Here is a 27,115-nt window from a genome sequence, read left to right as displayed (position 1 = left end):
TTTTGGCTAGGTAACCTTCCCATGCATCTCTCTAGGCATATCCTAAAGTGTCTCTGATGTACTTCAACCAATAATCTGGTCAAAATAATGTAAACATTACTTTTTAATGTCTACAGAATAACCACAAATGGCATTATGATGAGGTCAGAATGGAGGTCTTGATTGTTTCTTCTTACATGTCCATCTACAAACAGTACAAATTTGACATTTAATCTTTTATTTACGCCCCAGTGATCTTTGCACCCGTTTGAGCATTTAGAGTACATGACTGTAATTAAGTCTTTAAATATGAGCATTATTTTTCTAAACAGTAACAGAACTGTATGAGCTGCAAGGATAGCATAGACATTTTGTAATATAGAAGCTGCCCTGATCCTCTGTTTGTTGACAATGCATAGAAGATTTAGAATTATGGAACAACTCCCCCCCTCCTCCCCCCAATAGTGTTAACAAAAGCTTAATCTTCCAGTTTTAAAGTGCAAATGATTCAGATACAACTGCTGCTGGAACAGGTCTGAACAGAAAATGAAGTCCTCTTATGAGATGTTTTCCAGAATATAAAAGATGAGCTCCATTATGACTGGCCCCTCACTCAACTGACATGCTCCTCCATGAATCACTGGAACTAAGGCACTGTCCAGGTCATTCATGTATTGAGAGGGCAGTGGCTGTCCATTACTCCCAGCTTGATAGCCAACCTAAAAGATACAAAGTGAAAGCTTTAAAAGAGGAGATATTCCACCGGGATCTCTGACCATACTGCAAGTGATGCAATTGCTTTGAGAGTTCAGCTACTGATTTCAGGGGTTTCAGCATGGATGTCAAAAGCAGAAAGCACTACCCTAATGTGAACTAACAAAAAATGCCTCAAAATTAGATGAGATACAAAGTGGGTGAGGTAATCTCTTTTTATTGGACCAACTTCTATGGTTGGAAGAGACAAGCCTTCACAGGGCTCTTCAGGTCTGGAAAAGGTAACCAGAGGGTCACAGAGAAATACAAGATGGGACAGATTGTTACACATAAATGGTTAACACATATTGCAAGAAAACACTTGAAATGGAGGAGGCAATTAACACCTCAGCAGTCATTGACTAAGGAGGGTTAGTATGTTACAAACGGTTGTAATAAGCCTTTGAGGAGCCATAAAACCAGTCTCTTTATAGAGACCATGATTTTTTGGTGTCTAGCAGTTATGAATTTAAGTTCCAGGCTCATCTTTTGGAAGTGTTGTACAGGTTTCCTTTGAGGACAAGAAGTGACAGGTCAAAATTACATGAATACAGGAAAGAAAAAAACCACCCTCTTCCTCTACAAAAAATTATTTTGCAGCATTAAGTGCTAATAGAGTGGCATTTAATGTTGCCAATTCCTAGCCTCCAGAATCAAGCAATAGAATGGTTGAACTCTCATGTCCCCTTTTCAGCTCCCCCTCTCCACACCCCCAAAACAAGATGACTGACAACTTAAACTAGTAGATACTGTTTACAACTTACTTGATCCGAGTCAAGTGTAACACGCAGACCTAGCTTAGTCATTCCATCTTCCTTCAATAACTTAAGGTGAGGACAGAGAGCTAAACAGAAAGCCTTGGCCACATTCTCAGTCAGTCTGCTATGATCTGCTGGGTCACTTAGACCATTATGTTGGTCATCATTCTCCAGAAAGAACACCTGAACAAAACAAAAAGGGAGCGATCAACATGACCTACCAACCAGCTTTTACAAAAAAGAGCAGCATCAGACTGAGTGTAAAAAGAATATAAAAGACTGTCAATTAATACAGCTACTTAAGGACACTGCTGCTTTAGAAAAATGTAACATGAAGCAAAAAGGTTTTGATCAGCCCTTCACATTATTTGGGGACTTTCTGAAGATTCAAAGAGGAGCTGCTCCCCAGATAGAAGGTCTGCACCCTGAGGGCCCTGTGACTGTGGACACTGGCTGGACTCTGTTCAGGCTCCAGAGCACAGAGACTTGGATTCTCCTCATAGCAGTCCTAGTGGGTGACCAGGAAGGGGTACTCACTAGAATCTGTAACAACTTAACACAGGGGCTGTCAAATAACTATTTAAAGGTGAAGTTTCACATTTGGTTCTGTTTACAGGATTTAAAGTAACTCAAGTCTCCAGTCTTCATCAGCATGAGTCCCCATCAGCCAGGTCTGACAACTGGGGATAAAGGGGTTTAACAGTTATAAGGATACAGACTGGAATGGTCCTGATCTCTCACTCCTAGATTGATCCCAAAGTGCTCCAGGGACTTTGTTTAAAAGGGTGTGCTCTAATTGAATCTAAAATCCCTCTTATGGAAATTCACGATACACCCTAGTAGTATAAGGGATTCTGCATGTATTGCTGTGCATTTCCACACTCTTGCCTTAAATAAAAAGACTTTTAAAACATTGTAAGTAGACTAAACATCCCTTCCACTTCAGAAAATTACACTATCATTTTTGAAGCATGTTGTTATTAAAGTGACTTCAGAATAAATATTGTGTTATGGTAGAAACCCCCGCAATCTGAAAGGAGCCAGAATTTTTTATACAGTTATTAACTAAACATTCCCTCAAATCACCTTGAATGTTGGGAAAAGAATACATGTATGACGAGTGGCACAGCTAAAACTGGCCTGGTTTCCCCTCAGCTAACACTGAGCAAATTAATTGAAACCGTTTGCAAAGAACCATTTAACATTAACACTTCCGTGCTGGCAAAATCCATAGCTCCAGGTCAGCCCTGTAAGTCGAGTAACACCATGGCCAATGCTGGGTGACAAAACAAATAACCCAAGTCATTCATATTATGGCACCTTGTTTTTAACTTTTCATACAATTCATTCACTAAGAGTGATCTTTTCCTGTTGTGTTTTTGCTGCCATTTCAGAGCTGAAGTTGCTCCATCCCCAAACTGTTAATAGGTCAATAAAGAGCAAGATTAAGTTTGAGTATTACAAAAAAACCAATCCTTTATAAAAGCAGCTTTGAGTTCCTTGGCACTGGCAGTTTGACTACACCACCCGGAAAATGCAGCTTGCAGCTCAAAAGAATTGATATTTAAAAACTGTTTGGGATTTTGTCTCCATTAAAGTAAAAGGCTCTTGCTGAATAGAACTTGAACACAAATACACAAGCGTGTGCCCTTTAGATAATGGAAAGCAACAGCACTTTCCTCAGCCCTCAAGTTGAATGCAGATTCTCCCAAAACTCAGTAAAAGTGCACTAGATGGGATGGCCAGTGATCTGTGGTTACTTATTTCCAGGGCTCTGTAGCACCTCAAGACAGATTTAAATGGCATGACATTGCCACTTGTACATTATGCAGTCACTGAAGACTTCCTGGCAGGTGCAAAGTAGGGATATAAAATACTAAACAATTAACCGGAAGCATGTGTCATTATCCCTCATCCCCGGGGCCGCGCTGGCCAGCTGGAGCAGCCCTAGCCGAGCCGGCCCGCCAGCCCCAGCCACGCCGGCCCCAGCCCTTCTCCTTTTAATCAGTTAAGCAATTAAACAACATCATTTTAATTGTTTAAACGGTTAACTCTTTTAATGGATATTTACATCCCTGGTGCAAAGGCCACTGTTGTTTCCCCATAAAAATCTTACTGCTTTCAGTTTGGTGGGCAGAGCAAGTAGATTTGATTTCTGGTCAAAGGGAGGCATTCTACAGAAGGAGGCTACATTCTATAGCTCCTTAGTCACAAAGCACCAAGACTCCTGTTTTATGTGCAGATTAGTTTTGTTTTCTTACCTCCGTCCACCTAATGACCTTTCCATTTGCTTTATACTCCGAGCCATGAAATATCTTCACACTGGTTATAGACTCCATGGATTTGCCATCAATGGGGCTTATAACACTAGAAAGAGGAAGGGAAAAACAACTTTAAGTTAACAGAATGCCTCCAAACACTAAATGTCATCATATAAAACCTGATTTCAAATTTGGCCATCTGAGTAGATTTGCAGAACAGAGGACATTGTAAAGGAAAAGCTCATATAAGGGTTGTGAAGGGCACTTGTTTTGACTTACCTGGATGCTCAAAGTGACCCCACTGCAGGTTATTTCAAAAGTGAGCACTCTGCAATTTAAACTGCCATACAGTGACTTGCCACATTTTCTAAAAGGGACAAACACAAACTATCCCAGAAGGGAGATCTCCAGAGAAAGATCTCTCTCAATGTACCAAACACAATGCTACTGAATATCATCGCTAATTCCAATTGTGGTGGTGTGAACAGGTGTATGGATCTCAACAGTAATCAGGCTTTTTGAAATTGTCTTCCTGCTGTGTTGAGAGTTTACCCCAGATAATTACAATGGAGACAGCTGAAAAGTGCAGCGCTTTCTGCCATATCACACAGGAAACATTCAGATATAGTATCTAGACTTGAAATCCTCCTAGACTAGGTGGAGTTGAGGCTGGGGAGTAGAGAGGTAGCTTGCCTTAGATCTGCAATAGCCTTATATTTGAGCTGTGACCTCACAAGGGACTGATGAACTCTCCACACATGGAACATGCAGAAACCTATGTAGATTTATTGCACATTGATAGGAATTTTATTTATTTATAAATATCAAATCAAATAGTACAATTCAGTCATGTCTAAAATGTTACTTACACTGAATTTAACAGAGCAAGCAGCCCAACTAATGCCCTGAAATGGCGACTTCTGTGGGACTTCACAAACAGTCCCAAACACATGTGAAATGTCTTTACCTAAAGAACGGTCTCCTTTTCTAGGCTGCTGCTACTATCCATGCTTCTTTGAGTTTTCAGCCTCACCCATCACATTGCATGCCCTAATGCTTAAATTGCCATGTACTCACCATCTTGCATTGATTGTTAAGGTTTCAGATTCAAGGTTATAGATTCACTGCTGCTGTCCAGCATGTATCAGATTTTACCCACAACACCACTGAACGTGAGTTTAATGGAAGGAATAAGAAACTTTCCTAGCGTGCAAGATTCGGCACTCAAAAATTAGCAGCTAGGTGGCCTTTTACAACCAGTATAATGGTTTAAATTAAAATAACTGGAAATTTGAAATAGCAGAAATCTTTCTGTAGCCTTGATAAGTTTCTAAACTGATGCACTGAAGTTCTATTTACCTCAGCCCCATTTTAATAACAGATACAAAAGTCTGATCTCTCAAACTAATGGTGCAACTTTGCAAGGGGCTAAGCACCTTCAATCCATACTGACTTGAGGAAGTCACTCTTTACTTTTCAGTATCAGCTCCTCAGAGTTTTAACAAACATATATAATAAAGAATTATTTTGCAAAAAGTCAAACACTTCTATGATTACTCTTCCTTTATCTTGTCACAAATGTTATCTGAGAAACTTGGAGCACTCTAAAAATCACAAAGCATGTGGATTCTTCATAGATAGAATATGCTCTTAGTAAGCTATACAGACACATAGCAGCAGACAAAACAGAGCCAAATAAACACTGTAAAAGTGTCAAGGGATTATTCATCTACTCACCCCTTGTTAAAGTTTTTGTCATCATCCACCCACTGAATATGAACATGTTCCTGAGGCTCTTCAGCATCTACTTTGCCACAAGTAATAGTGAAGTCTTTCATCTCTCTCAGAGCCTGCCTCAAGGAGTCCATGTTCTCAGCAGTTATCTGGACCATTACACCATCTAAGGAATCAAGAATTATCATTATCAGAAACAACCAACAGCCACTTTTAAGAAAGAACATTCACAACAGGGCTAAAAGCATTCTTCCTGTTATGATTAAATGTCAACATGCAATATCTATTTGAAAGGCCATAAGTAGTAACGCTATAGAAAGCTGTTGGCTTAGTAGCATTCCCATCCTCAACACATCGTTTATACCATGTAACATTTATGAACGCGGCCTGGAGGACGTACCAGTGAAAGCTGAAGTCTACCTACAGAACAGGTTCAACGTTAGCAATGGCAACCATGAATTTACGCGCACAGCCCTGCCACTGCACTGCACCCCTGTTCTGGAAATCCCACCTCAAGATATGAGAGGTAAACCATCATGATCATTCAAATATTTGGCCTCCAAGGAGATCAGCAAGAAGAACTCCAGCAGTAACAGTGTTTTTTGTGATGTGGACATTTGACCACCAGGACTCCCACCATGGCCAGCAACTCATTTCACACAGGCTGTTAAAAATAAGTCACAGCTTTTGGATATTACCAGCCTGAATAAACTGTGTTTGCACAAGTAACTTGGTAACAAACAGTTCCATAAAACAGCAAGTTACTAATTCCTTGAGGTATCCCAACTCTCCGACTGATGAGTTTCCAACTTAGCATCCTGAACTAAAAAAAATCATTTCTGGTTTAAGTAAAGAATGTAGCAAAACAACATATACTCAGCCTTGTTTTAATGTGGCACTTTTATAAGCCATGACCCTCCCACAAAAATATAGGAGAGAGTGCATAAACTGGAGACTCCGCTCCATCATCTGACTGTTGGCAAAGGAAAAATGAACTATGGTGACAACCTAGTCTAAACAATCTTGACCTTTCACACTATCACCTGACAACATACTAGGATACAAACCTCAGAAATTTATAAGCTTGGCCACTGCAAGGCTATTAAATGAACAGGCTAATGAACAGCAGGGCTTCATCTCTTGCTATGGAGATAAACTCCAAGTTTCTTATGCTTGCAATTTTCTACTTCAGTCAAGGATTGTAAGCTCTGATCCCCAGCACAGGAGCCAAGTATTTCACGTTTACCCTCATTTTCTTGTACTGGTGTCCCAGGGCATCTGGACTAGTTATTCTCATTTTCTCAGTTAAATTAAGTTACGAGCCATAATGGAAAACTGGGTTTAGCTAAAGCGTGAGATAACACCGAGTAATCAGAGTGATTCTCAAATACCCAGGGCACAAGAACTAAGCTGTGCACACTGCTCAAATATACAGTTATCAGGAGGGAAGCAATGTTCTTTGAGCAAGCTGTTCATTCCTTACCTTCCACAATGCTGGACTTGGCAAGGTAGCCCGAAGAGGATTTTAAAGCTCCACTGAACACAAAGAAGCTGGCACCAGTCACTGCAATAACAAGACTGATTTTAGAGAGGCTCTTGTCAAAGCAATGCCTTATGCAAGAATCAGGTATTGTAGCTGTATCCTCCACAGAGAAGCTAATAACCTAAATAAGGAATTATGTAGCACAAAGTTGTTATGATTCCAGTGTGTATCAGATGCTTGGGCAGCAAGGATGCCCTTTCTGATGATATTCTAAACCTGATGACAATTTTTGCCAACCTTAAAGAATGTTAATATTTAATTAGTTTCTTTTTCACTAAGAATGAGGGGTCTGTTTTAGGGGTAAACATGCACATTATGACCTTTAAAAAGTCCTCAGGCGATTAGAAACAATCTTACTTGGGCTTTTTGCTGATGATATTGTACTATTGACCAGTCAGAAGGGGAGTGGCTCAAATTTTCTAAACTAGCTGCCAGCCAGCTTAAAAGCAAAACCCCTTGGAATGGCCATTGTGTCTCCAATACCACAACAGAGCTCCTTGAAATCCATCCTCCCATGCTCTATGTACAGAAAATACTACTTAGAAATCAGTGCCAGCCCTAAAGGAACCGACATGCCAACGCATATCCTGAAGTTGTGAGTGAAGATCATGAATGTTCAGGGTTAGAACATTTTTTTTACTCATTTGGAGACATCATGGAGCTCCTACATAAGATTATCAACTCTGACATGAAGTCTGGTTAAAAAAAAAAAAGCTCTAACATTTTAATTCTTAAAATGTTAAGTTGCTATTGCATCATTTCACCTGGTCTTACCAAAAAATAAAGCCTGAAAATCAAATGGTCTAATTAACATACACACACAAAGCTCTTGCAGTTCTCGGTGAGGAGGGTTAGGTACATTAAGGCCAGATCTGCACTACAAACTTACATCTGTATAACTACGTCCCTGAGGGGTGTGAAAACCTGCTTTATTTTATGTCAGTTATGTGAGGCCCTTGAACTGGCAAGCTGCCAACTCACATCTCAGCTGGACAAATACTGACCACCACCAGTAACCATAGACAGGTGTGATCTGAATCATAGATAGGGAACAAAAATCCACTTCAACAGTATGCAATACTTCAAACACCAGATTAAACTGTGGACATGGAAAAGGAGTGCCAGGAGGCTGGGCAGGGTAATCCAGAGGCAAATAGGGCACTTTCTTATTCACACATTTGCATTGGGCTTTCCCATTATGCTGCATGTCTGGAAGCCATGCCCCCATCAAGTACTAGCAGCTCTCTAATCATACAATTGTAACTAGTTTCTGTGCTAAATATTAATTTCAGAAGGTCCATGAATTAAAGGCTAACCTGTTTCGGCATATTTACATATTTAATGGGAGCACAATAGACAAAAGAAAGTCATGCAAGGCGCTTTGGGTGGGAAAAGCCTCCATCTGCTCCCTTAGACCTGTCCCATCTCACCCTTTCTTGGCTGATTATGAATACTGATGGCCTGCGTCTGGTAGTTCCCATCATCGTTCTGGACACACACTAGGTGAGAGTCTGCTTTCTCATTGAAGCATGCTCCCCCGGCTAGAACATGCTCATTAGACTTGTTCATGGCTTTCATCATCTGCAAACAAAAAGAAAGTTTATCACTTTCATTTAGCCTCAAATCCTTCACATGGGTTATTAGCATAAACAGTGGCTTGTGTGGTTTAATCTGGTTGAAGAATCTTATTAGAATGTATTCAACTGTGACACCTTTGCAAAGACTAGCAAACTTGGCAACAACACTCACATCATAAAATTTTCAGAAGCACCTATGCCCATTTTCAAAAGTGCCTAAGTCTCACTGAAAGTGAATGGAATTTAGGAGCGTAAGCATGTAAGATTAATTGTGGAGACAAGGTGGATGAGGTAATCTCTTTTATTGGACCAACTTTTGTTCATGAGAGAAACAAGCTTTCAAGCTTACACAGAGCACTTCTTCAGGTCTGGACTGTGTAAACTCTGTAAGCTCAAAAGCTTGTCTCACCAACAGAAGTTAGTCCAATAAAAGAGATTACCTCACCCACCTGGTGTCTGTGATATCCTGGGACCAACATAGCTAAAACACTACTGCATAAAAGATTAATTGTAACATCCTCTCAATGAAACCCCCAAAAGCAAGGAAAATATCACGTTATGGGACACTTCTTAACAGTACCCTCGTGCTCACATCAACACATTTTCACTGACAGCACCAGACACTACACACTCTCTTCTGCCTCCAAGTGAAAAGGAAGCCCATTACACACAACACATTAATCTCCCACTCAGTACAACACAAAACCTTAATTACGTCAGCAAATATTCAACACTCACAGGTTAAGTGCGTGGTGTGTTAAGTGTGTGGTGTGTTTTTGGGGGGGAGATATGAAATCATAGTTAAGGTTTTGTATTACTGTAGTGTGTTTCATTATTGGTTTCAGCACCTCATGTTCCAAAGGCAAGACTTTAGTGAAATGGCAGCCACCTTTACCAAGGGCACCATTTGCCCTCAGTCCCATTAGAAACAACGTGGCAGCCTCACTTTCACATGGCAGGGCATTAGTGAAATGACAGACATCTGTACTGAGGGCAGGAGTAACTTCAGTGCAACTGGGTGTCTTAAGTCCCAGTGAAAGTCAGAGGAAATGGCAATCATTTTGAGTACTGGAAAATTATGAGTGCAAAGGTGGAGACCGGAAAAAGTAATTGTTAATACCTTTGCTTAATTACAAGCATGTTTCTCCAAATATAGCCCGTGCATGAGATTTCAATAGTTTTAACTGGACAGTCCGAATGATATAAACCAGCCTTTAGTTAGAAAAGGGGTGAAAAAAAATGTTCTCAAAAGTCTCATGTTTAAAAACGGATTAATTGAGAATCTCCAGAAACTTCAATTTTTCCTGTGCTGTAAAGTTTGAGGAAGATACATTGTATTCTTCACATAAACAAGAGGCTGAATCCCGGCTTCAAGCAGAAAACTGAACCCAACCTAATACAGAGGTGCTGATGCCTGTAATAAAAAGGTGTATTTCCACAAGGTTCAGTTTAGCACAGTTAGCAAACAGTACAAAACTGAAGATAAGAAATACATAAACACTGGACAAACAGTTAAACCATACTGAAATTAACTACCATCTATTGTGTATTGCATATACAATCTTCAAGTACAATAGCTTTAGATCCATACCAGCTGAAATGGGGGCTTTTTTCCCCCTTCTCAATGGCAGTCAAGAATTAATACACCTTATAATTCAGTTACTAGCCTTCCTGTATCTTTCTGCCTCAGTAACTCCATCTTTTGAAATCTCATCTAAAAATAGCTTTCCCCATTGCCTATATACATATTTTCACTCTCCCTTGCTTTTATTTCCACTCTAAAGCATGTTGGAATGCATTTTGTATGGAAAACCTGATATGAAATGCAGTTAGAGGAAACCTTATACGAAATGCAGCATCTGCTCTGATGCTATAAGAGCTTTTAAAAATGCCATTCTGCACAGGAAACACCTCAATAAGGTCTCAAACAAGTCTGCAAAAGTGATGCATTTTAGGCACAACTCTTCTAAGGCAATTGCTTGTTCTCTTCTCAAAGGAATGCATATTACTTCTTGAGAGCCAGTATGGTCTGAATACAGAACTGGGAGCTAGAAGCTCCTCAGTTCTACTCCTGGCTCTGTCATGGTCCCCTGTATGCCTTTGGGCATGTCATTTAGCTGCTGTCTCAGTTTCCCAATCTGTAAAATGAGTATAATATTATATCCCTCTCACTGATGCAGTCTAAGTGCCCCTCCCCTCCACATACTCCCCTTCCCTCGGTTCTCCACCCAGCATCCCATTGGGGCTAGAAGGTTTACATTCAATGCATCCTCTTGATGCATGAAGGCATTCCTTGATACATGAATGCATGTGTCAGGAGAAGTATCCTCAGAGATCCTAGCCCCTCCAGAGGCTGGGTGATGGACTCCGGTTGCCCCCACCCCATCCTTGAAGGAAAAAGGGTTAAATGCATAAAGCATATAGCTCTATTTACAACATTAATGTTATAAATGTAAACACAAGAGGTCAAAAAATGCAAAATTTAGCATTGTAGCAACAGTTACCATTTTGGATTATTAATTAGACAAAATTCAAATTAAATTTAATATATATAGTTGACAAAGTTAATATTATTTGAGAATTTGAACCCTAGCATTTCTCGAGTTGTGTATTCAAATTTGCAATGGTTATTTTATATTAACAATTCCTTTTTCCTTTTTAAATTGAATTTGACTTTCTTACCTTCCTGGAGTTATCTGTTCCTAATTTACATTGGTTCAAATAATGGCATAGCTCAAACTCTCAAATTAAGTCATATTTCAACCATTATACATTTAAACTAAGAGAGGTTAGTCTAGAAATTATTCTGAAAGTAAGTTCTTCCATATATTTTGTTCAATAATCCACTGAATTCTGGGCTTCCCTCCAGAGAAATGGACAATTCCAGTTCACCTCCAAAATCAATTTTTAACTTCATTATGAACCACACTGCATCCTACAATTTCAAGACTTCACTTCATCAAATAAGTTCTGCAGTGCTTGTAGAATCTTGATATCTGCTCTGTTTGAACAGAACTGTGGAGGGACTGGTCCTGTGCAAACCCTTTATATTTATATTAGTTTTTCCTCAAGAAAATTCAAATGTGGTGATCCCCTTATATACATAACCCAGAAGCTGTTTGTTCAGGTATTTTTTTCAAGTGACCAATCAGCAGGATATTAAAGGGCTAATCCTAGTTTAGTGCCCAGATTCATATGTTGTATCTATAATAAATTCTCTGTTTGCAAACCTCTCTAGTGCTTGCAGGAATCTACCTGGACAGATCATTTCTCTTTGAAAGAATTAGTACAAATGCATCCTTTTCTCAAATTGATGCTCCATCTCTATTTGGCAAGTATCAAAATCCATTTCTCTCCTATTCTGTGTTGCATTCTTATTTGGTGCTATATCATAGATGGAAAGCATAAGACTGACTCCTGTCTCCGCTACTGATTTCCTTTAAAACCTCAAGGAGATCATTTGTCACTAGCCCTTTAGATACATCACCATTGAATTATTACCTCTCCATTGTTTGGTCCCCAATATTGTTCAAATCACTCAACAATGATTGTCACTCCACAGTTTGACTGTCAACATCAACGAAGTCTAAAAGACAGCTGAAGCTTTTCTCGTGCAATTAAATCAAACTCTTATTTCAAATGTACAGAGATATATTTTGCATTAAAATCTTCAAAGATCCAACAAATACCTTCACAAACACTAAAAAGCAACTGAGGGTCCTGTGGCACCTTTAAGACTCCCAATACTTCTGTTAGTCTTAAAGGTGCCACAGGACCCTCTGTTGCTTTTTACAGATTCAGACTAACACGGCTACCCCTCTGATACTTCACAAACACTATGAACACACAACATGTACTTGGAGAAAGTTCATTTTTTCCTCGCTTTACACCCATACAGCATGTGTTATTTAACTGATTCATTTACTCAAATCAGAATAGTATATGCAACTCTCTAACCCCAGATTTTCAATTAATTACATTTGAAGTTTATTTAAAAGTAATAACCTCTGTATAAAGAAGAGCAACTATCCATTATTTTTAACTAATGCCACACTGAATTGATCTGTGCATAACTCATTTCTGTAGGCAATTCATATATAAAAAATTTATACATAATACATTTATAGTTTAATTCTGAGGCAGTTTTCATTGGCAGTGGCAAACACAATAAATTCCTTTGGACCCAATCCCTCTTATCTTTAAATTGTACTAGACTAAACATATATATTTACTCTAAGTATTACCTCATTATATCTGTTGCTGGGGATTTTGATGCTGGTTTTTCTCACTTCCATATCAACCACTAAACCTTGGACCACTGGCAACGTATACTGGTAATTTCTGAAGTCCTTGTGTTTTAGAGGAACAAAGAAGTGAAACAACATAGTCATTAGTGACACAGGGTAGTTCTCCTTTCAGAAAGAGACCAAGGTACAGAACTATTAAATAGAAGTATAATGCATAAAATTTAATATTCTCCTGACTCATGTACCATTACTTTAGATAGGAAAATTTGATCTTTCTCTGCATTGTGCTAGATTAGACAGAGACCTCAGATTCACCGGGAGTGAGAGTAAGGCATGTACCAAATGGAGAATTCCCTACTCTTAAGAATTAACAAGTTAGTTCCAGCTAGAACTTTCTATAATCACAGAATTATGACTAAATTTTTGAAGAGTGGTCTGAGCAGCAAAATTTAGATCCAGATCCAAAAATTCACAGTGGTTCAAGACCCAGAGTTTTGATTTGGGCACATCATTAATATTTATTGCATCATCAAAAGTTGCTGTCTGATATCTAGATTAGACAATAGGCCACCACCCAAATACCACAATAACAGTATTTCCTTATCATAGTGTTTTGAAAGTTAGTTACTATACAAATAAATTAAGATAATCTTATAGTACAACATTCCCTTCCATATATACAGACAGAACAAACAAACAAAAACCCCACTCATCACTTACTGCAAGAAGATTCATAATTGTGTGTCCAGTCTCCCCAAACAATGGCTTACGAAATCTGACGCTGAAAAGTGGGCATGGATAAACTAGGAAAATACAAAAAATGAGTAATCAGATTCAGATTCTCCTATTTAAAGGTTATTCAAAAAATAGACTGAATCTAAGCCTCTTCATATAGGAAAATTTCAATAGAAGGACAAAGTACATTTCTGACATGCCAATGGCAGCAAAATATCTGCATTCCCTAGCATACTTATCCATATCTATAAAATTTTATCTATGATACAACTCAACATGCACAGGGATGTGCTTGGTCATGTAACATTATGTTGCAGCAGATTTATGAGGAGAAATGAACTGAGTATAAATTATGCCAAGATTTTCAAAAAGGATGTCTAAAGCAAGGCTCTTAAATCCTTATTTAGGCACCTAAATAAGTGCCCTTATTTTCTAAAGTACTGTGTACACAGAGCTACTGAAATCCATGACAGCTTGTGAAGCACAGCAGCTTTGAATATCAGATCACTTGTTTAAGTGTTCAAAGATGGACTGTGACCCTAACTTTCAGCAGCCACTTTGGAAAATCTTAGTTATAATAGATACACATAAAAGTTAAACTAATTACACACACACACACACACACACACACACCCCTCAACCAAACAATGAATGCCGAAATTAATGATCTTTATTAATGTGGTTGTTAATGTTTTAATAATCACCAAACTTCATCATTTTACATTAAATTCTGCCACTTGCTTCCTATAATAAGTCAATAATATATATTTTTATTAGGGTTGTAGATTAATCGCAGTTAACTCACGCAATTAACTAAACAAAAATTAATCGTGATTAAAAAAATTTATCGCAATTATTCGCAGTTTTAATCGCACTGTTAAACAATAGAATACCAACTGAAATTTATTAAATATTTTTGGATGTTTTCTACATTTTCAAATATCTTGATTTCAGTTACAACACAGAATACAAAATGTACAGTGCTCATTTTATATTGTTCTTATTACAAATATTTGCTCTGTAAAATGATAAACAAAAGAAATATATTTTTCAAATCACCTCAGACAAGTACTGTAGTGCAATCACTTTACTTACAAATGTAGATTTTTTTTGGTTACATAACTGCACTCAAAAACAAAACAGTGTAAAACTTTAGAGCCGAGAAGTCCACTCAGTCCTACTTCTTGTTCAGCCAATCTCTAAGAGAAACAAGTTTGTTTGCATTTATGGGAGATATGCTGCCCGCTTCTTATTTATGTCACCTGAAAGTGAGAACAGCTATTTGCATGACACTTTTGTAGCCAGCATTGCAAGGTATTTACAAGTCAGATATGCTAAACATTCATATACCCCTTCATTAAAAATTAATTAAAAATAATTAATTAAAATAAAAGAATAGGATTTATATATACGGAGATATACCTATCTCATAGAACTGGAAGGGACCTTGAAAGGTCATCAAGTCCAGCACCCTGCCTTCTCAAGCAGAACCAAGTACTGATTTTTTGCCCCAGATTCCTAAGTGGCCCCCTCAAGGATTGAACTCACAACCCTGGGTTTAGCAGGCCAATGCTTGGGCCACCATTCCAGAGGTCATACTTCCACGCTGATGACACTTGTTACAAAAATAATACGTTAAATAATTTGTGACTGAACTCCTTGGGGGAGAATTGTATGCCTCCTGCTCTGTTTTACCCGCATTCTGCCATATATTTCATGTTATAGCAGTCTTGGATGATGACCCAGCACATTTTAAGAACACTTTCACTGCAGATATGACAAAACGCAAAGAAGGTACCAGTGTGAGATTTCTAAAGATAGCTACAGTATTCGACCCAAGGTTTAAGAATCTGAAGTGCCTTCCAAAATACGAGAGGGACCAGGTGTGGAACAAGCTTTCAGAAGTCTTAAAAGAGCAACACCAGATGCGGAAATTACAGAACACGAACCACCAAAAAAGAAAATCATCCTTTTTCTGGTGGCATCTGACTCAGATGATGAAAATGAACATGGGTCGGGCCGCACTGCTTTGGATCGTTATTGAGCAGAACTCATCTCAGCATGGACACATGTCTTCTGGAACGGTGGTTGAAGCATGAAGGAACATCTGAATCTTCAGCACATCAGGCACATAAATACCTTGCGATGCCGGCTACAACAGTGCCATGCAAACGCCTGTTCTCACTTTCAGGTGACATTGTAAACAAGAAATGGGCAGCATTATCTGTAAACAAACTTGTTTGTCTTAGCAGTTGGCTGAACAAGAAGTAGGACTGAGTGGACTTGTCGGCTCTAAAGATTTACATTGTTTTGGTTTTGAATGCTTTTTTTTTTTTTACATCATTCTAAATTTGTAAGTTCAACTTTCATGATAAAGAAATTGCACTACAGTACTTGTATTAGGTGAACTGAAAAACACAATTTCTTTTGTTTTTTACAGTGTAAATATATCTAATAAAAATAAATATAAAGTGAGCACTGTACACTTTGTATTCTGTGTTGTAATTGAAATCAATATATTTGAAAATGTAGAAAACATCCACAAATATTTAAATAAATGGTATTCTATTATTGTTTAACAGTGCAATTAATCACGATTAATTTTTTTAATTGCTTGACAGTCCTAATTTTTATGTGATATGAAAAGTTTGATCTACAAAGCCTGTGAAAATTTCCTGTGGATGTTTCCTGACTTTCAGTGACACTGATTTAAATTTTATTATCATTGTTTGGCAAGCCTGTGAAATATATTTTACTAATGCTATGGAAAGAATTACAGTGCTGGTGCACAAAGAAGAATCTAAAATGTATTTTTCACAGCAAGTCAGCTTTAAACAGACCTACCAACCAGGCAGCAGATGAATCATGCAGAAAACCCTTAGCTTTTCCTGGAGCCAATTAGGAGTTAACATGACTTCTTTTAGATCCAAATATGGACAGTGCCATTCTGGGAATATTTTATGCCAGTTTTAGATTTTGTCCAGCTAAAGAACTCTCTGTAGCTTGCTGTCATCAGCTGGTACTGCCTTTTTATAAAGTACTGTAAGTTAGTTTCACCTGCACATATATTACCATTTTCTAGATGAGCATGGTTGAGAAACCTAAAAACTAAAGAGAAGCCTCTATTTCACTAAGAGTGGAATGAATTTCAAGGTATCAAAAGCAGCTTTTGTACTGTTCTTCTATTTTAGGTCACAGGTTGTGTTACCAGGACCTCAGTTAATTGTTAGTTTTAATTGCAGCTAAAAAGTTTTAGGTCATATGACTGACTTAGTAAGGTATCTGTCTACAGGCACAATCACTGGGGTTGTGGTTAGTGGGGCACATTTCCCAGAATCACTATTCCTGTATATCTGATGTACACAACTCCATAACAGCACTCAGAAATGTCACCCAAGCACAGACACGGGTTACTACAGTTAAGAGAACACATGCGACTTACGTCTGTATTCAGCTCCAAGTCTCAGCATCAGTCGGATGGGGAACACTTTAGCCCAGGGAGTCTCCCATTTCTGAACAAGAATTCCAAACAAGTAGGGTGGAGTTGGGAGCACCAGGTCCTGCAGTGACTGATATGTAGACGTCACATATAAAAATCCACCATGTTCCTTACTGCCAAGAAAACTCTGGCTGAAAAAGGAGTGTCCCAAGCTGCCCACGACATTACCTAGGAACCATGAAGTTCATTATTTTACTGCACTAAAGTCTGCACCAAAAAATTCACTAACTTGTTTTAAAAGAGAAAAATAAGATTAAACACACACTTTTCTTCCTGGAATTACATCCTTAGTTAATTCCCATTAGTCACATTACAGAATGAAAATACTTGCTACCCAAGAATGTTCAAGTTACTCCTTATTCTACAGTATCTTTGTGCTGAAATTTCCACCTCAGACTACAGATGCATCAAAACATATTGGGGAGGCAACAGATTTGTTCAACCATTGCAAATTATGTCAGTCCTTGAAACCAAGTTTAGAAAAGTTTTACACATTCAATAAGCGTTTACCACATCATGTCAAGCTTCGTGATCTGCTGCATCAGTGGTGTCCCTCATTTTGGGTTTCCCAAGCATCTTAGAGGTCAACGTGATATAACTAGGTCTTAAAGCTTAAAAACTTAGGGCTTGTCTATACTTAAAATGCTAGAGCGGCGCAGCTGTAGCACTTCACTGTAGACACTATCTACGCCAATGGGAAGGATTCTCCCTTCAGCGTAGGTAATCCACCTCCCCAAGAGGCAGTAGGTAGGCCGCCAGAATAATTCTTCTGTTGACCTAGTGCTGTCTACATAGGGATTTAGGTCAGTTTAACTATGCCACTAAGGGGTGTGGATTTTTCACACCGCTGACCGATGTAGTTAAAACAACCTAATTCTCTAGTGTAGACGAGGCCTTAGAAAAATAAAACCAATTCTGCTCCACTTAATATCCACTTGTGACATGAGCACCATGAGTCTTGAAATGTTTATGAGGCCAGATTTGTAGAAGCACATACACAAAAGAGCGCACACATTCATTTCTGTACTTGCCTGATATTTAGGTCCATGCATGTGTGTAAATCAGGGATTATGCACGCAGCTACACAGGCACCAACACCCTTACTCTCAATTTGTATATGCACATCAGGGGATAGATTACATGTTTACTATGCTATCTAGTCATACTTAGAGAAAAAGACAGTTACTTTGATATGCACCTCGAGTATGAATGGAGCTTGCTTTCAGTTTTGTTATTGAGGTGCAATTCAAGAGGCGTATTACACTGAGATTAGGGATCCACTGAAAGTTTGGCCTCCACAGTGCCTCAAGCTATGAAAACCCCTAACAGAAAACCTGTTTTCAGTGCTTTCATGACCTTACATGGACTCTCCAATGCAGAAACTGGACACGATTATTTGATTAATCAGGTCCTCAGATGCTGCTACTTGTAAGAGGAAGAGAGTTTTGCGGCAAAACAGCACAAATACACTTGGCCAAATCAGTAATGTCTATTTTTTTAAATTTTACACAAATGGATACAGTACCCACATAAACATTCTGAAGATCTGGGTCAGTTGAAGAATTACACAAGAGAGTGTTTAGTATATTTTATGTAAATTGCAGCTGAGACTGATACAGAAGAAATATCACTAATTCTAAATCAAAATTCTATTCTTTGATCCTAATAAGGAAAATGTGTCTGATGGAATCATCTTATGAACTAAAGTTGATAAGATAATTAAGAAAACATTTAACAAAATATTAGTATCCACCAATCAAGAGATGCATCCTGGTCATTCATTTTGGCAAACACAAAATTCTTCCCCCACCTTTTCTAAACAGAGAGTAAGAGGATGCAAGTGTTGATGAAAGGTGCCAACAAGCCCCGAGACTGACTTTTATCTACAAAACAGGTACAGCAAGGATTGTGAAAGCACAAGGAAATGTTTCCACATGTGCTTCAACTCCATTGACTAGGGTGACCACCACCCGAGGGGAGAGAAGTTCAGTCTCCCTGGCTCATTTTATCCTTGGCCTTTCTGTTGTAAGAATATAACTAGCTATGCAACATTTAAACAAAGCTTTGATTAAAACATCAAGTAGTAACACGCACAGCTCGTGTACACAAAATACATTAATGTGCTTCCCTTTATTGAAGGGCACAACAAGGTTTAAATAATGTATAGAGACATCTGATAACATTTCTCATTCTTATCGAATGTCAGAATTTGTGTTTTATTAGGATTTACAAAGGCAGCACGTGCTGCTCTTGGGGAGGGGAGATCAGTAACTTCATGAAGGGGACTGTGGTCTGGCCTTCATGCCATCTCTGGAGACCCACGAGGAATCTTGGCACCAATCCCTTTGGTCTGGAGCAGTGGTTCTCAACCTATTTACCATTGTGGGCTGCATATGAAGCTCTCTGTATGTTATGCGGGCCGCATCCACACGATATATTACCAGAACGGCCCTGAGGATGTCACATGGGCTGCTGCTGTCTGCTGATTGGTCCACAGGCTGAGAACCACTGGTCTGGAGACATCCATGCAGAAGGCCAGCTCTTCTGCAACAATTCCAGGGCTTCCTTTATTCCAGTAGCATGGTTGACTTGATAGGTGTGTTATTGCTGGTTGTCCTTCTACATTTGTACATTCCCTCCCCTCTTAGAGAGGAACAGAGAGTGTCAAGGGGAAGTTAACTGCCATCTAAAAAGCAATAGTTGCTGCTGAATTTTCTTCACAACTGTCAGCAGGTCTGCTAAGAGAGATCGCTGTGTAGGCATTGATCTCTGTCTCCGCACTTCTACTACAGTGTATAGCCATCCGTGCCTCTGAAGCCCACTGTCCCCTAGTTTCAGGGGGTAGCCGTGTTAGTCTGTATCTACAAAAACAACAAGGAGTCTGGTGGCACCTTAAAGACTAACAAATTTATTTGGGCATAAGCTTTCGTGGGTAAAAACCTCACTTCTTCGGATGCATAGAGTGAAAGTTACAGATGCAGGCATGCCTGCATCTATAACTTTCACTCTATGCATCCGAAGAAGTGAGGTTTTTACCCACGAAAGCTTATGCCCAAATAAATCTGTTAGTCTTTAAGGTGCCACCAGACTCCTTGTTGTCCCCTAGTTGACTACTGTTAATTTAAGGCAACATTCATGTTCATTTTAAAGCAGTTACTAATGTTTTGCTCCATGCCACACAGTTGAGAGGAACACTGGGTCTTAAGTTAGTAAAATCTCTGAGTCACATCGAAGTAGCTATATCAGCACTCTGAACTGTAGATGTGGCAGCCAGTTACAAGGCTTCTTGATTTTGTTATGAAACAGCCTAAAGCCATTTTCAAATGACTACAAATTACAGTGTGTTAAAAATAGATAAAGCTACTACAATTTTATCTGGCAAAGGAAGGGTTAACCAACAGTAGTTTGGAGGAAGTCCCTGGATCAACTCACTTCCGAAGGCTCCAAGTCACACTGATTCTCTCTGAAGCCAGGGCTGCACATGGTTCTGCTCCAAGAGTCTCACCTGAGGGCGACACAAGATGTTCCTCTCTTGCCCTCATCGACCAAGGGCACTGTCTCTGCAGCTCTCCCAGACCAGCACAATCATCATATGTTCCTTTTTCTGTACGTCCCTGGGAGTTTGGACTTCTAGCTAATTAGTAGGGCATGTTTGTAAACAGAAGCCTCATCTCACTGCCTCCTGCAGCTAAGTACAGGAATCCTAACTCTTTGCATATGAAATGACAATCTGTTGCTGCTGATGGCAATGTTTCCATGGGATAGGACTCATGAACAACCAAGAAGTGTTCAGTCCTTGGTATATCCCCATACCGATCCATTTGGAATTCTGGAGGGGGAAGGCAGAAAGGCAAACCCACCTCAATACAACTCTTGCTTTTTTCAGTATGATTTAACCTTTTTTGGACCAATATTCAGAAACTGTGAACATTGTTATTAATGTTGCTTTACTGGCTCTCTTTTTTAACACTGGGCCTAATCCTGCAAGGTGCTGAGGACTCATTTCCCCAAAAAGCCAATTCGAATTGAAGGCGTCAGCATCTCACAGGAGTCACTCAGTAGGATCTGATTCTATGATCACATCTTCAAGCTAAATTTGAGTTTTACACACACACACACACACACACACACACACGGATGTGTTAGAAATCTACACTGTCAAATTATTGCAAATTCTATCATCTAGAAACTTTCACCCCATTTAAAAAAGAACTCTCAAAGCTTAAAAAGTAAAAACACTCTAACCAGTTAAGCATATTGTGACAAACTGTACCCCTGTATTTACCTCTCGTACACTACTGTAATAATCTTTGTATAAAGTATGCCTTGTGAGGTATCATTTGAAAACTCACAATTTGCTGGTCATTATTGTCCTGGTAAAATGTGTGTAGCAACAATGTATGCAAACTTATACAATTCCACTGTATGGTGTTACTAAGAGCTTGTCTTCACTACCAGGGAGACGCTGCTGCAATCGATGCAGCAGGTGTCGATTTAGCAGGTCTAGTGAAGACCCAATAAATCGACGGCAGAGCGCTCTCCGTTCGACTCCAGTACTCCAACTCCCCAAGAAGAGTAAGGGTAAGTTGACAGGAGAGCGTCTCCCGTTGACGCAGAGCAGTGAAGACACCACGGTATGTCGACCTAAGCTACGTTGACTTCAATTATGTTATTCACATAGCTGGAGTAGCATAACTTAGTTTGACTTACCCAGCTAGTGTAGACAAGGTCTTCAGAGACAAAGGCGTAGGCTTATGCCTCAGCCAGGTCTAAACAAGGTCAATGGGCCATTACCTGCTAAGTGGCTATTCATTGGCAGGAAAAGGGGCATGGGTAGAAAATCTACATTTTTAGCAAAGCAGCAGCATGGGGTTCCCATCCACACAGTCTCCCAGGCGCCATGCTTCCTGCTGGAAATGCCTCTTAGAGGACAGGACTATAAATAGAAGGGGCAGACACCCCAATGGACCCCGCGCCCTCCCCCTCCTCTCTCTGTTGATTCACTGCACCAGAGGGAACAAAGGAAGCAGCAGATGGGGGCTCTAGTGCACCAATCATGCGTCTAGGTGCCAAGTTTAAATAGTGAATGAAAATTATGAAAAATAAATGCCCATGAAAGAGTTTTCTCTTTCCTCTGAAACAGCTTTCAAGTATGTGTCTTGGCTCTCTGCCCATTTCCAAATCACGGAAAACCTCTCTTCTCTCTTGCCTATCTTTTCTCCTCTACTATTATTCAAATCAATGTTATGAGCCCAATGCAAAAATTATGGGTGAAGTTCTTCAGTCAGATTACATTATCATCATCATATCTTCTAGCCTTAAAATATATGAGTCTTTGAATTATTTTAAGTGTAACTATTTAATTCTATACATCTCCCTCATGTACTGTTTGTACAAAAGATGATAGGAAAATAAAGCTATGTACTATTGTACAGTTCTGTGACATGGATTACTGTCCAACAGAGATAATGAAGAGACCAAACATTTCCATTTGTGACTGAAGCCAAGTATTGAATCAGAAGTGAAAGGCACCAGCCTTCTGAAGGCAACAGCTCGAGGGATGCATACTTTGGCTGCCTTCAGGACAATTTTCATCCCAACCCAAATTGAAAGTCAGGTTATAAACCCAGCAAGAGTGGAAACGACAACTCAATCATCCAATACCCTGTTACCATAAACCACAGCCAGATCCTATTATTTACTCTGCACACAACACGTAGTTATTTCAGAAGCTTCTAGCCAAAATGCAATTGTAAATAAAGGAACCTCAACTAGGCTATCCTTCTCAAAAGCATATAATTTAACTTAGACTATGTTAGAACTTCCTTGTAAAAAGAAACAAATCTAGAGTAGTTCCAAAATACAGAGAAAGGTGCCTTTGCTAGTAGTTGCCGCATGCATGTGATGTAATAAGATTAATATTATTTATAAATTGCCATAGGTGTGCATGATGCATCTAAAGCAGCTTTGCTGAAGTTCAATACCAACTAAGTACTCTGTTATACTGGATTACCCTTGACCTTAAATCCCAAGCAGCTCTATAGATTTCTTTAAAAAAAAAAAATCATCACATGCCAGTCCATTGGTGTGACTTTCCTCCTGAGGGCCTATTCCGACTCTCTTTAGTTCTTCACTGGGTCTTTTTCGCTTAATGAGCAACAAATTTTGTATATTTATTAGACAATACTTTTTGACCTCATCAGTTAAATTAGTTCATACCAGGAAAGGGGAGGGAAAGGACCACCGTGTTTCTTCATTACTTGCTTTAAACAACTTTCCAGTTTCAGCTATTTCCATATTTTAACTGAGGACAGACTGGCTTCTAACTCACGTTATCTACCTTGTTATTTACAAACAGATTTTTAGGTGCTAGTATATTCTCATGTACCCTTATCCTTATTACATACAAAATGAGACATCCCTGCTTAGTGCTCAATGAAACCATATGGGTGGAGCTTTTTAAAATTACTGATGTCTTCCATATCATTTGATGAATTCCATGTCAGAGAATTGGTCCCAGTATCATTTCTTAATATGTTAATATGCAATTAAGTGGAGTGGGAGCTGCCTCAGTTGTACAGTCAGCCCTCGTTTCATCATGAACAGTAATCACCATCAAGGACTGCCTAAGATTAAATGCCAATCCATAAAGGTGGAAATGTGTGCAACTTAATCCTGCAGCAATAGAACTGAATCAATAATACTTGGGGGAAATCAGGCCAGTTGAATTTCTACAAAAAATTTCATACTCTCTGCTTGAAAATGTGAGACACAAACCAGACAGCATGGTAGTGAGGGCCAAATACATACACAGGAGAGAACCACATATCTAACACTTTGGTGCAACATGCTTTAGAAGATGCCAAGTTTGAGAAAACAAATATAAAGCTGAACACACTAGATTTTTTCTGTGCCTCATCTCTTCTTCATGCCATGGTGTGGCCGTCTTCCCTAGGTTTTGTGTCTGTGCCTAAGTAATGTATGTTTTGCATTCATCTCTGTGCATTACAGTCTGGAAGTGAAGGTATATGAAACCTATCTCATTTATCCAGGTTTTATATGTACATCTTTATATATGAACTTTGTATTTGGCTTCTATGTTGCTCCTCTTAATGCTTCATGCTCATTTAATGAAAAATGTAATAAAAATTAAACAAAATCTTACACAAACCTATAATGTCTTTAGGCAGTGGAACTAAATCACCTGTTCCCAAGATTTACATTAGTCAATATTAAAATGGAAGTACTTATTATATTCCATCAAAAGATAAGCTAGTGTACTAAGGCATATCGAGCAGCTTTCAATTAGCATGCCTGGCTACTTCAAAGAAGCCAGTGACATGGACAAAGTTCTCATTTCTCAACTTACTGGACTTCCTGCTGGGCTTATATCCAACACAAAGACATCATCATGGGATTACTACTACAACAGAAAACCATTAGCCTACCATTTCAAAACAAGAAAAGCAACACTTCAGCAGGGAGCTTGACAACAAACAAAGCCTTTAGGGGCCAGAGGGGAAACAAAATGATGGGGAGGAGAGAGGGAGCCCTGCATTTTAAAATATATTTTCTATGCATAGAATCCATACTGGAACCCTGTATCTTTTCTTCAAAATATCAGCAGTTTTGCAATTAAAAACTCTTTATACACCTAACAGACCCCAGCTTTACAGTGAATTGATAATGCTTTATGAAGAAAATCATTGCAGTTTCAAAGCAGAAACTTCAAACTAGCATCAACACTGCACTAAATGTGGTTTTATGCAACTTTACCCTATATATAATATATATATTAAAAACAACATTTAAGATTTTTACTTCCATGAAGGTGGAGTTGAAAAGTGAAGCACTGAGATGGAAGAGCTAGCACATATATTTAATTTTGTTTCCTGAAAATTCACCAAAGGTTTGTGCACATCTCTTGTTACTTACCTAAATCTAGCAAAAATAATTATCACATATTTTCAGTGACAAAAACTAAGTAACCAATTTCTGTATCCTAGCTGTTCAAGATACTATATTGATAACCAGTATGGTTACGTTCCTCCCTATTTACCTTCTGCAGCAAACTTTCTTCAAAAAACAAAAAATTACTTCTGTTCCCTGGCTGCAACACCAATTCAAATAAATATACTATAATCAAGAAATAAAATTGCTAGGCAGGCTTTCAAGCAGTCTCTAATTTCTACAATAAATTCTCATTCACTGCAAATCCACTCTCACAGACTGATAAACATGAGGGGTGCAGCACCTCTGATAAAATGGGCAAAATTGGAAGCTTAGACATGTCTGTAATAACCAGCATGCTTGTTAACACCACCCAAGAAATTACAGTCACACAGGAGAAATTCTCATGGCACCTCACTTTTTTTTCCTCTTGGTGAGTAGAGAGGAAAGCAGCCAGAGGAAAGTTAAGTCTGTAAGTATCCTATATTTATGAGTGCATATTTTATTTCTCTCATAGGTACACAACTTCGGGAGAGGAAAGGATGGATATGTAAAGAATGCATTATATGCTGCTGTGGGAATTTATCCTGCATGCCATGATTTATTAAAGCCTGAGTGAGAATCATTTTTATATCATACAGCTACTCAAGATACAACTTGTTTCTACTACAAGTCTGAAATATAGCAATAAGTATTTTCAAAACTACCTCCAAAACTGGGAACTCTAAGTGCTGGAGTTTGGTTTCTGATTAAAAATTGTAAAACTAGCACTACCTCTCTCTTAGCACTGCGGTGTAGTACATCAAATTACTACCAGTAGAGTGCTAAAAATAGGACTCAGAATACATTATGTAGAAGTTATAAATTATGTATCTCCGTAGCGTAATTGTACACCATAGCACTGCAATATACACATCATCATAGTTAGAAGACAACAACATTTCTGCATTGTTGGTTAAGTCAGATTTGGAAATTATTTATTCCCACCATATCTGAAACCAGTAAGGCCATGTGACAATGGTACATTTTGTATCAAGCACCTTCACTGGACAAGCTGGCCTTTGTTGTAAAAAGACAGATATTTTGAGACCCTCTTTTTCATTATCTCACTTAACAGCTGGATTCAATCGATCATTCAAAGAGAGCTTTGGATGATTATTTACTATACTTTGTACAGAACATGCAATAGATGATCTGTACATGTATATGAATTTTTAATATAAATCCCTGTGTGCAATACGATTTCTCCTCTAGAGGACTAACCTGGAGTACAAAATAAATTAACATATCTAGATATTTTATACCATCATTTTTTTTCTTTATGACCAATGATTTTTGGATTCTTGTGAGTGGCAATTGTTAAAGTGACAGCCCATTTGTCCAGTAATATCTAAATTAGGTACAAAAAACTATGTTAATACAACTTTATGGTTGGGATTTTATACGCATCAAAGACAGGAAATTCTGGTATGATTCCTACAGCAACTGCAATTCATCCATGCCTTACATATATATATAACATTACTTTATGATGTCAATTTTTATGCTGTAATGTGGCCAACTTACAATTACTATAGGAAATCATAATTTTGAATTACCTAATTTTAGTGCATTTACCATAACCACAATGCTTCATTAACGATTTCTTGCATTTTATTTCCATGTGTTAAAAACATCTGATTGCAAACTGAAATTATTACTATATTATTTGTATTACTGTAGTGCCCAAGAGCCCTGGTCTGGAGCCCACTGTGCTAGGCACTGTAAAAACTAGAGCTACCAACTCCAAATTTATGTAACCCTTGCTCAAATTCTGAGGACAGCACCTGGCATACCAGACCAGGCACCAGATAAATGCATGGAAGAATCCCTCTTTACAGATTGCAGAGAGATTTTATGGCGACTACTCCAGCCCTAATGCTGTAGTAGCATATGATGGACCTTTATTCACCTTACCCCCTCTCATGTGTGCATGCCTGGCTCAGAAGCAGTTCCCCTGCCCTCCCCTACACACTTTCACACTTTGAGAACTTAGTAAGGGCTGAAAATAATTTTACCTTAGAGAGTCACTTTTGAGCT

General features: G+C 38.7%; 1 protein-coding gene across 1 annotated transcript in view; it reads right to left on the bottom strand.

The window, feature by feature from the left end:
- Positions 1–536: 536 nt before the first annotated feature.
- ZFYVE9 (zinc finger FYVE-type containing 9) overlaps positions 537–27,115 on the bottom strand; it is a 47,752-nt gene continuing 21,173 nt past the window's right edge. The window contains exons 9-17 of the mRNA XM_065409623.1: positions 17,030–17,254; positions 13,573–13,655; positions 12,850–12,954; positions 8,459–8,609; positions 6,969–7,049; positions 5,489–5,651; positions 3,752–3,857; positions 1,497–1,673; positions 537–698 (exon numbers count right to left, since the gene is read on the bottom strand). Of these exons, the coding sequence (XP_065265695.1) occupies positions 537–698; positions 1,497–1,673; positions 3,752–3,857; positions 5,489–5,651; positions 6,969–7,049; positions 8,459–8,609; positions 12,850–12,954; positions 13,573–13,655; positions 17,030–17,254 (1,253 nt within the window). The remainder of the gene's footprint in view (positions 699–1,496; positions 1,674–3,751; positions 3,858–5,488; positions 5,652–6,968; positions 7,050–8,458; positions 8,610–12,849; positions 12,955–13,572; positions 13,656–17,029; positions 17,255–27,115) is intronic.

This window comes from Emys orbicularis, chromosome 8 (genome assembly GCF_028017835.1).
Source record: "Emys orbicularis isolate rEmyOrb1 chromosome 8, rEmyOrb1.hap1, whole genome shotgun sequence".
NCBI classification, from domain to species: domain Eukaryota; kingdom Metazoa; phylum Chordata; order Testudines; family Emydidae; genus Emys; species Emys orbicularis.
The sequence above is the reverse complement of the archived record's forward strand: the minus strand, read 5'-3'. Positions and strand labels throughout refer to the sequence as shown.